This window comes from Sinocyclocheilus grahami, unplaced genomic scaffold (assembly GCF_001515645.1).
Source record: "Sinocyclocheilus grahami isolate Dianchi unplaced genomic scaffold, SAMN03320097.WGS_v1.1 scaffold2251.1, whole genome shotgun sequence".
In the NCBI taxonomy this organism is placed as follows: domain Eukaryota; kingdom Metazoa; phylum Chordata; class Actinopteri; order Cypriniformes; family Cyprinidae; genus Sinocyclocheilus; species Sinocyclocheilus grahami.
In genome coordinates, this window is record NW_015507430.1 from 55,619 (window position 1) to 66,686 (window position 11,068).

Sequence of the window (11,068 nt, forward strand, 5' to 3'; positions counted from 1 at the left end):
CTACATTTTTCATGTACATGTTATAATGGCTTTCTTTCATGTTGTAGACCATGAAATAGCAACTGATTTACAGTTGAGATACAGGTTTTCACAAACACAAAATAAATTATAAAATGATAAACCTCACAATTGAGTGTCGGACGTATAAATTATTATATTAATTTAAAACGGGGTTATGTGGGTGGATTTTCGCATTGAACAAAAACTACAGACTGGATTAACATTCGAACATTCATTCTCTGCCAGTAGGAGGCGCTTTTGGAACATCAGAAATATAGAATGAGAAAAGTGTGGAAAAAATATAACCTATATTGACGTGGAAAGTCCACTGATGAGTTACCAGCATAAGCCTGTGTGCAAAGGCTGTCTAATTCTAAACTTTAAAATACATTTATTTTTAGTTATTTTAACTACAAATTTAAATAAAACTGAAAAAATTATGAAAAGGCAATAATGCATTTACACACCTAAGGATTATATCAACCAAAAAAGTAATGGCGTCCTCTATACTTTCTCATAAATGAGTAAGCGGCATTTAAAACAATTATAAACACATAATACACACTGTTTCTCAATATTTAATTACAGCTTCAGATGCATAATATTTTCATCTCCTTCAAGCAGGATACACAAAATGCACATTAAATTCGGACGGTTGTCGTGGTAATAAACACTGTATTCAGCAACTGTTCGCGTGTCAGCGCTTAATGCGCATCTCCTATATGAAAAGCATTTTAGGGGGCCCTTGGCTTTTGGGGGCCCTTGGCTTTTGGGGGCCCAAGGCGGTCGCCTACCTTTGCGTTTTTTCTGCTGCCGCCCCTGCTCAATATACTGTGCAAAAAAACGTGATATATTTTTGCCATATCGCCCACCCCTAATTGACATTGTGTTCCCTTCAATTTATTCCTTCAATTTTATTTACTTAAAAAGGTCTAAAAATGTTCTGAAAGTCATGTACCTTTATAAAACCTGCAGAAACCCTGTTTCAAGAGTTTTTATGGTACTTCTCTGAAGCTTTATCCACCTTATTTTTAACTTAAGAGCAGTGCCATTTTTATCTTGAATGTGCAAGGTGTCCTTCGTCATTCACTTCCAGTTATTTTAGCTGTACAGAAACAGTCTGTTTTGCTGCTTGATGTTAATTGGTTTGTAGCTCATTAGTTTATTGTACTTTATTCTTCTGGTTATTTACCTATAGCGGCTATTGAAGTCTTTCGCATTCACTGGAGATAGTTTATTTCCGCATTGGAAAAATAAGGTGGATACATGTAGCATTTTCCTTTTATTTTCTGGGTGGCATTTAGTGTCATCTTGTGGACATTTCAAGTAAAGCAAGGCATTAAATGTTTCAACTTTCACTGTGATAAGCAAATGCCTCTTTAGTCTTGGATTAATTAACTCCCAAAGTTAATTCAGCCCATCTCTTATATTGATACAGGGGGAACTGAACAGCACAGATGGCAAAGGAGTTAAATCACTTGTCAACAAAATGACCTTTGCACTCAAGTCAAAGTCAGTTAATGTAAAAGAGAAGGTGATCAGCTTCATCGAAAACACTTCCACACCGGTGGACAGGTGAGCATCTTTCATATTCATTGCACTGGACAGGCATTCTTTCACATTTTCCTTTCCAGATATGTTCTTCTATTAATTGAAAAAAGAAACATTGAGGACTGTTTAATGATCAGGGGCCAGTTGCAAAAACTTCTAGACTGCCTCTAGACTCTTCTTTTATTTATTTTTTTTAAAATATTTTTTTCACCCCTACTTTTATTTGAAAAACAAACTTAAATTATATTACGTAGAGGGATTTCTTTAAAATGATTGATTTTCTGAAGTCTTTCTGTTTTAATCATCCTCCCGACCTATGCCCTGTTATTTCACACTAGAATATCTTTCAATCTACCCTGGCCAGACAAGGGAATACTGGATCGGTAAGACTTCATCAATGTTTGTCTGTACCCCCACCAGCGTGCATCTGGTTTCCGCAACATGCCCTCTCAAGGTGGCTCTGTCAGCTTTAGCTCATTGTAGGGGTTTTTAAAACCCTGAGCAAATGGCACACTCATGAATGCTCTAACACCATATGCATCTGCATTGCATCTATAGTACAAATATCCTTTTCATCCTTTTGAATTTCCTGTTTCCTGCTAAAATACTTGTCAGAATAGAGTAACATTCTAGAATTTGCTACTTTGTCATCCACTACCAGACATTCACACGCATGTGTAGTAGAATTCACAAATACCACTCGGAATGGTGGAAGCTGTAAACCACAGGTCTCGTCACTTTCTGACAGTGTTGGCTGTTTTGACCTCTAACAGTGCTTTTGCCACTTTGTTCCTTTCTTTGTTTTACGCTAGCAGTTTCTGTCTCACAGTCTGAAGTCTGATCTCTGCTGTCTGGGTCCTCATATGTTCTTAACTTGTGTGGAGAGAACACATTCCTTCATTGTTTTCATTCCGATCTGAACACAGCTGTGCAAGACTGCGGCAATTGTGATTAAATGTTAAAGTTGTTCAGTTTTACAGTAAAATGGACTTAAAAGATTAACTTTTGTGCAGTGCCTGGCCTTCCACACTTTGATTCTCATCTCTGGTAAATTGCAAACATGTTAACTTCTCTTTCTTCCAACTAACAGTACTCGCCTTTTTAATCCTAGAGGACACCTCATCTCACTGCCATGCTCTTAGAATGCCTGCATTAGAACAAGGAAAACAATGTTGGTGTGAAGGGCAAACCTTTATTCTTCTAGTGGGTCTTGTAAGTACCTATGATGCTTCTTATTTCCTTCAGGCACGTAAGCAGCAGTGATCGGGTGGGGAAGCCATACAGGGGAGTGAAGCCTGTCTTCAGCATTGGGGATGAGGAAGAGTGTGATACAGGTACATACACATATTTAAATCGGGGACATTCAACCTGCCTGGAGTTCTCAACTTGCAATTTCCTGCAGAGTTAGTTCATACACACTTGCACCCGTGTTGTTATCATTATCTATAACAAACAATTACTTTTTTTGTTTTGGTAATTAAAATAAAGCTGTAATAAAATATAAATATTAGATGAAAAACTTAAATTTACAAAATTTAAATGAATAAATAGAAATGTTGCTGTGGCAACTAACAGAAATAAGATTAAGTTGTTGTAAACTAAAACTAAAAACTACATTAAAGCTAAACAGAAATATAAAAAAATGACAAAAGCAGATTAAAAAAAAAACCTAATGTAAAAAAAATAATAAAATAAAAACTGAAAATAAAAAAAATAAAAGCTGATTCAAAATATGAATGAATACCATAATAGTATATACATGCTAAAATAACACTGGTTTAGGTGCAGAGTCAAGTTTGAGGTCATTAATTTTGGTGTTATTATTGTTACTATTATTTAGTATTGTTGTAAAGCATGATTTTTTTTTTTCAAAAACAAATTAAAAAGGAATTAAAGGTGACCATTTGTCAGCTTAAAAAAAAGAATACCATATGACTTTTGCTGTTTTTTTATTAAGTGTTTTGAAGGCATAAAAAAACTATAAAGTCATGTGAGTACCTGAAAACAGAAGTTTCATACTGGTGTGTGGAATATATTAAATAAGATTGTTAACATGACTAAATGTAAATCATTTTAATACTTTCTGGGGAAGTTTGTCAAGCCTCCCTATTGAGCCTGGCCCCCTGGTTGAGAACTAATGTACTAAACTTTTGCCATTCTACATATTTATAAATTCAACATTTGGTACGCTCCATCTCAAATCTGGGTCCCTGTGTTTTTCCTTAATGTTTTCTTAATTCCTTCCCTCTTTTCAGATGAGATTGACAGCTCATCTATATCAGATGATGACAGGAAAGAGATTGTCAATATTCAGACTTGGATCAACAAACCAGATGTGAAGCACCATATTCCATGTAATGAAGTTAAGGAGACTGGACACATGTTCCCAAGGTGAGGCTATCTGTCAGAACCATAGACTGGACTAAACCATAAACATGGACGTAGGTTTCCGAAGAGAGTTTTTGAAGCCTAAAGTAGACAGAGCCGGCCGTCGCCATCTTGGCAGCGCGTCATCGCATGTCACTGATAATCGAAAATGGGCAAAGAGGCGGGAGCTGGTTGCTGAAATGAGCCGGCCGTCGCCATCTTGGCAGCGCGTCATCGCATGTCACTGATAAACGAAAATGGGCAAAGAGGCGGGAGCTGGTTGCTGAAACCACGCCCACCTAGCTTGACTGTGGTGACAGCAGCGGCAATCCACCTGTCACTCAAGTGGCCACGCCCTTAATTATGCAGAACTTTAAGGCTTAATATAATTTAAACGGATGAGTTATAAAAAAATTCACCCCTATCACAATTGTCATGAAGGGCAAAATTAGCTATATAGACCGAAACCACTTTTTGTACCAGGCTGTAAAAAGTTTTTTCTGCTGTAAAGTTGGGCATTTTAACATGGGGAGTCTATGGGACTGACTCCCTTTTGGAGCCAGCCTCTAGCGGCCAGTCGATGCATTACAGTTTTAGTCACTTCCGTTTTGGTTTCACAAGAGAGACTGGAAGGTTGCCGCTTGGTCTGAAAACACGACATGGGATTGGCCTTCCGAGTCAAAATCATGAAATATAAGTTTAAATACCAAAAAAAAAAAAAACCAGATTCCCCTCTAAAATAACAATGTTGCAGATCTCTTAGCCAAGGTAGTCAGTAAAATAATACTGTTGCATATTAAAAACTGTTATGATAATACTTAAACCCATCAGATACTGGGCTGTCCTAGCTGGTGAATGGTGTGTTGCGTATAATGGTGATAACTGTATTGTTTTATCTTCCACAGCCATCTGCTGATCACTGCAACACACATGTACTGTTTGAGAGAGATCGCTGCCCGAAAAGGTTTTGCTTACATCCAATCCAGGCAGCCCCTAAACTCTGTGGTGAAGATCACCTCCAAGAAGAAGCATCCAGAACTTATCACTTTTAAGTTTGGCAACAACAATGCTGCAGGAGTGGAGATATTGGCTGTGGAGAGGTATGGTAACTGACAACAGGACACCAATCTATATTTTACTTTAACTTTTATTTCACATTATTTCCTAGTCTATAATACTGTAGACCAGTGTTATTTAAGTATTAATTATGTTATTGTAGTTTTTGTAGTAGTTTATGTACTACTTTATGTATTGTAGTACACCTAAGATGGCTTGATGGTGAGTAAATCATGGGGTAATTTTAATTTTTGGGTTAACTATCCCTTTAACTTGTGTACTGAGGTGGAAAAAAATGCTATTTGGGGGAAAAGCTCAGTTCCTTTAGACTAAGAACTCAAAATTAAACTCTGTTTTAAAATAATAATATTTTACACATCCTTAGTGCTTAGTATGTTTACTTATTTTAGTCAACTTTTTATGTCAGTGTTGTGATATTTCTTGTCGTCTTTTCTGAAGGTATTTAATTCCAAACGCGGGTGACGCCACTAAAGTCATCAAACAGCAAATCATGAAAGTTTTGGATGCTATGGAGAGCTCTTAATGACGGAGACATCAGAGATGTTGCTCTCTGGTCATCCAGGAGACAACCACAGCTCCAACCAAAACCGCCTGAAGGGGAAGGAGGGAGTAGAGCATTCCCACACTGTTTCTTTGTCATCATCCCCCCCCACCTCCTCCCTGGGTAACACTGACGTGGAGTTCTGTCATGACTTTAAAGGCACATTGCCATCATGATTGACAGGAGTTCTAAAACTTTGGGCTTGGAGATGTCAATATGAGAAATTATTATTTTGTTCATTTTGCTTTGTGATTTTGATTTCTGTTTCAAGAAACTGACCTAATTAAGCAAGTTAGATTTTTTTCTCTCCTTTATTTGTCTCGAGCCTTAACGAGCGGTAGCTTTTTATATGAGTCTCAAACAGGTCCTCTGGATGAGAATACGGTTTTGGAACCTCAATCAAGGAACTTCATTGCTCTTTATCTGCTTCGGTGTTTGAGGTCACTCATTATTTAGCCATCATATATTGCTGCAAACTCATGTAACGAAGAAGAGTTTGATGTATTTATCAGAGCAGTGTTTTTACAGCAAGCAGATTCACCTGGAGCCTCAGTACAGGCATTGAGGTGAATAAATATACTTAATTTTCATATTTGGAAAGTGTGCTACCCTACGGGTTGCTGCTTGCACAAGTGGCTGCATCAGTGTGACACATGAATACTTCCATACAACTCTGCTGCTCTCTCTGTTGATTGACTAAAACGCCCTGAAATTATTAGAACCTTTTGTCAGTTTCTGGTTCCATAAAGTTGTTTTGTGATCGCAGCTTTCAAGTTTAAAGGGAACAGGTTGGTGAGACAGTTAAAAGAGTCTTCTAGTAATGGCTAAGTTTACCAGAGAATGTATTGAGAACCTGAAGTTTAGGATGCCTACCACCCTACTGTTGAGAATCGAAATACAAGTATTATGTATTAATGCGGAAGCACTAAAGAAAAAATGGCTTGTGAATCCAGTAGCCATCAAAAATAAAAGTATACACAAACCTTAAGTCAAGTAAATGTAAAGAAGACTAAAGGTAAATATTAAGACTAAGGGATGGTGACGCATAACATTTTGGAACTAGTCTTGTCAGTTTGTCTCACTGTGCAAGTTCTAAAAATTCAATTTGAAAGTCTTAAATGAGTATAAGATTCTTATGTCCAGTACATTAAAAGCTGTTCAGAGGACCGTGTCCCCAGTGCTCAACTTTTTAACCATTGTTTATTGTTATCTGTTAAACCACAGAAAGCCATTGATAAAATCTCATATTTAAAACAATTATAATAAGGTGCACCATGTCTGACCATTCTCAGTAAAATCTGTTTTGTTCTATTAATTATACAAAAACAATGTTAAATGATTTGTTTTATTTTGTTTATATCAAAATAAGTACATTGCAACATATTTACAAGAATTCCTTAATAGTTTCATAAAGAACTGTTTACTCGGTTGTCACATGAAAGCGTAATAAAAAAAAATCTGTACAATATTGCCACAAAAGGCAAACAAGTATCAAGAGAATTGGAAATTTGTTTAAAAAAAATTTAAAATACTGAAGCCACATTACATTGGCAATATACAAACACATTGGCCAATGTACCAATGTAAAACACTTTTAGAGGCCAGTAAACAGCATGCCTATGCATTATCTGTCAGAAGCAATTCAATACGTACACACTGCAATTCAATAGTACCAAGAGTGTTTGCAACTCACAAATAAAAGAAAGGTTTACAGTATTACATAAAGGCTGCATGACATCAACAGTCTTACACCACAAATGAAAATTGATGAATAACACTTTCTGCGAGAATAAAGAAAAGAACCATGTGCGATTTCGATTTGAAATACAATCAAAGCTGACAAATGTTAACGTTTTTAAAATGACATTGTTCACCTGCAAGGAATGATCGTCAAAACAAAGAATACAATTAACACTAAAGCTCCTGCTGGGAGGGGGGGGGGACAAAGAAAAAAACAGAAATATACCTTTGGCCATGTAACAAAAACGAAACCCCAAAAGTTCAGTGTATTTTGCGAGTAGTAAGAACATGTCAGCATTTCTTAAGTGCTTTGTCTCAAGAAACAGTAAAAATTAAAATTTAGCAAAGCACCATTTCCCCTCAGCTACTGCTGTTTGCATTCAATTAAGGGGCTTGAAATGACAACCAGAGCTAAATCCACCAGAAGAAAAATGAAACCATAAAGGACTTTAAGTGCATTTTATCTGCCCATTTACGTTTAAGTGAACTAGACTATGAGGCTCACAGTTTTTTTTTTAAATCATCACTTGCAGAGGAAAACTGTGAAACGATCTGGACCAACACCAAGTGTGTTAATATAAAACAGAGCGTGTGAGTGTTTATGTACAGTAAATGTGCACGGTTGATATTGTATGTACGTATATCATTGTAAACTGTGATGCACTGTGTTCATTCTCCCTCCTCCTTGATACGCTGTTGCTTGTTGCGGCGAGAATCTGGAGCCAGGTCAAAAGAGAAATCGGTCCAGTCGTCTCGTGGAGGAAATGAAATGGTCTGACGGAGAGTGAAACGCACTGCATCAATCACACGCTCGCCTCGGGCTTCAGTGGAGCCCACGCTGACAGTGGATGTCCCGCTAGAGGTGCGCAAGATGTGGGGAGGTGGAGAAAACTCCATGGTCTGCCGGTACTCCATGATTCCTTTCCAGATGATGTGCTGGAATTCTGGGGGAATCTTCAGCCTAGACAAGTCCTGTGGATAGATATACCACAGAGCTCATGAATACAGTAGCCATTGCTCTAATCTCTCAGACAAGCCAGATCCTATATTTTGACATGGACCCTCTGCAGTGAATAATCATAAACAATCCACACAACTCCAGTTGATGAATTAAGGTCTTGTGAAGTGAAAAGCTGCTTGTTTGTAAGAAACAAATCCATTAAGATGCTTGAAATTTGAACCGTCAATCCATAAAAATTCTTCCTCCATGAAAACATCTATCCCCTGCTGTCCTTCCAAAACAAACCAACATATTGGTTTAGAACAGGGGTGCCCAAACTCGGTGTCCTGCAGAGTTTAGCTCCAACTTGCCTCAACACACCTGCCGGGAAGTTCCTAGTATGCCTAGTAAGAACTTGATTAGCTGGTTCATGTGTGTTTAATTGGGGTTGGAGCTAAACTCTGCGGGACTCCGGCCCTCCAGGACCGAGTTTGGACACCCCTGGTTTAGAACCATTTTTGATCGTTTTAGACAGTGCACGATCTATGCATATTTCTCCCCCAATTCAGGAGAGATATTTTTTTCCACTGGCAAAAGCAATATAATGGATAGAGGTTTGAAGTTAAAAATGTCTGGGTGGATTTATGACAAACACAGCTTTTCCATTCATAAGATGTTAATCGAGTCATTTTGTGGATTATTGTGATGTTTTTATCAGCAGTTTGAACAGCATCCATTCACTGCAGAGGATCCACTGGTGAGCAAGATGCTAAATCTCTCAATATCTGTTCAGATTTAAAGGTACCTGCGAAATAGTTTTTCCAAGTATGAACTGATACGAAAAACATTAAGGAGAAAGGCAAATTCCTCACCTCTAAATTGTAGTTCTCAATCTGGTAGATATTGGTCAATCCTTGGGCTGTGAAATAGTCCAAACAGGCTGAGCAGCCCAGTCTCAACAGGAAGCTGCAATTGACAAGATATTTAGCTTTAACACATGATTACATTACATGATTACGATATTACACATTCACCTACATGCAATTTCAGAGAAACTTACTGTAAGTGTATTTGTGTACCTGGAAATGCTGTTATCCATGGGGTAGGGTGGCGGAGGTGTGCAGTGAGAGGAGGGCACCATTTGTAACTGAGGCTGCAGGGGGTTGGTGGGGCTCAGGGCATTCATGTCTGTGTTCATGGGAACTGGGCCACCCATCATGGGAGGGGTCACTGAAGGGAGGGGAAAGTGTTGAGACTGTAATAAACCTCAAAAAAGGGAAATAGAACAGTAACACTTTACAATAAGGTTCAATGTTTAATGCATTAGGTATCAGGAACTAATAAAATAAACATTTACAGCATAATACTTGTTCATAGTAATTTCTACATAAACTATAATGAAGAAACATGAGAAAACATTGAAGAATATACACTGCCGGTCAAAAGTTTGGAATCGTTAAGATTTTTTCTCTAATGTCTCTAATGCTTACCAAGGCTGCATTTATTTGATCAAAAATACAGTAAAAGCTGCTTTTTATTTGAATATATTATAAAATGTGAATTAATTCTGTGATAGCAAAACTGAATTTTAGCAGCCATTAGCCCAGTTCTCAGTGTCAGATTATTTTTTCAGAAATTATTGTAATATGATGATTTGGTGCTCAAGAAACATTTATCAATGTTGAAAACAGTAGCAGCTTAATATTTTTGTGTAAACCATTATGCGCTATCATTCAAAAGTTTGGGGTAAGATTTTCAAAAACGGAACTATTTATCAAAGAATTCTGAAAACAGAGTTTTAAATTGTAATCTCACAATATTACGGAGGTGTGCAAAAGTAAAATTATAAATTTTACAGTATTTGTCAAATACAGGCAGCATTAGTCCGAATTAGAAATTAATTTCAAAAACACATAAAAAATCTATATATGTAACCAATATATGTAAAATTTAAATGTATAGCCTATATATTATATATTATACACACACTACATAAACTGTCAAGTCTTTGACTGAAATTGACTTAAATAACAAACTCTAAATATGGATTAGGTAATTTCAGAACATATGAAACCTTTGGCCTGCTGTGTGAAATGTGAGAATGCATATTTGTCATGTGTAAGTACATTTTGACAGTGCCAAAGGGAAGGCAGACTGTCCCACAAAGATCTAGTTCAATTTTAAAAGGAAACTCTTTGTCAGATTGACATTGAGAACTGAGTGTTTCTCAAGCCCAGACAGGATCTTCTTCACTAGGGACTCTGAGATTCTAAGGGTTCTGAGATACTTTCTTCATGCAAAATTTAGATCAGAAATCACTTTATATTGTTTATACGATCTTTTGTTAGTCCTAACATACACTGAGACATTTGTAGAGAGACTATTAATATATATTTATGGAATTATTGATGATTTTATAGAGCCCTTACTGTCAGTTAGTCCTCCAGTCATGCTGGATGGGGTGAGTGTGTGGCGTTGTTGGGGGTTGATGAGCTGACTGACGGATGGCAGTTTGTTCTTGCCGAGGGTGGGTGAGCTGGAACCAAAGGCAGGCTGGGGTGGTAGAGAGTTCCTGAGGGAGAGACGATGATACAAGTTCTGTATTACTGAAGCCAAGTCTCGTTGCACAGGCTTACATATGGATATTACAGAAAATGTCAGACTTGTCACGATTAAATGCTTTCCATTAGAGTTTTGTACATTTTGTGGAAGGCCTAAACTTTGGAGCTACACAGAGCATGTCTGTGCTGTTCAGTAATTCTCAACAAAGTGGAATGAACATGCATATGGGTTAAAAGTCACATTCAGAGGAAAATAAATCCATATACTTGTGTAGTACTTTAATTATAAAT

The 11,068-nt window shown here is 37.2% G+C and overlaps 2 protein-coding genes across 12 annotated transcripts in view; one reads left to right on the forward strand and one right to left on the reverse strand.

Moving 5' to 3' along the window:
• Nucleotides 1-6,811, forward strand: part of tbc1d23 (TBC1 domain family, member 23) — a 33,833-nt gene extending 27,022 nt beyond the window's left edge. Inside the window, exons 14-19 of one of the 2 annotated variants that reach the window (XM_016260929.1) lie at nt 1,439-1,575; nt 1,890-1,934; nt 2,797-2,885; nt 3,807-3,942; nt 4,824-5,018; nt 5,434-6,811. In XM_016260929.1, coding sequence (XP_016116415.1) covers nt 1,439-1,575; nt 1,890-1,934; nt 2,797-2,885; nt 3,807-3,942; nt 4,824-5,018; nt 5,434-5,518 — 687 coding nt within the window. In that variant the 3' untranslated portion in view covers nt 5,519-6,811. The remainder of the gene's footprint in view (nt 1-1,438; nt 1,576-1,889; nt 1,935-2,796; nt 2,886-3,806; nt 3,943-4,823; nt 5,019-5,433) is intronic. The other variant, XM_016260930.1, reaches the window with a different exon arrangement.
• A 56-nt stretch (nt 6,812-6,867) lies between these two features.
• LOC107574491 (tumor protein 63-like) overlaps nt 6,868-11,068 on the reverse strand; it is a 38,986-nt gene continuing 34,785 nt past the window's right edge. For 2 of the 10 annotated variants that reach the window (XM_016260935.1, XM_016260932.1), the window contains exons 11-14: nt 10,646-10,788; nt 9,296-9,482; nt 9,089-9,182; nt 6,868-8,248 (exon numbers count right to left, since the gene is read on the reverse strand). In XM_016260935.1, coding sequence (XP_016116421.1) covers nt 7,946-8,248; nt 9,089-9,182; nt 9,296-9,482; nt 10,646-10,788 — 727 coding nt within the window. In that variant the 3' untranslated portion in view covers nt 6,868-7,945. Of the gene's footprint in view, nt 8,249-9,088; nt 9,183-9,276; nt 9,483-10,645; nt 10,789-11,068 lie in introns of all 10 variants that reach the window. The other 8 variants (XM_016260943.1, XM_016260942.1, XM_016260939.1 and 5 more) reach the window with 6 other exon arrangements.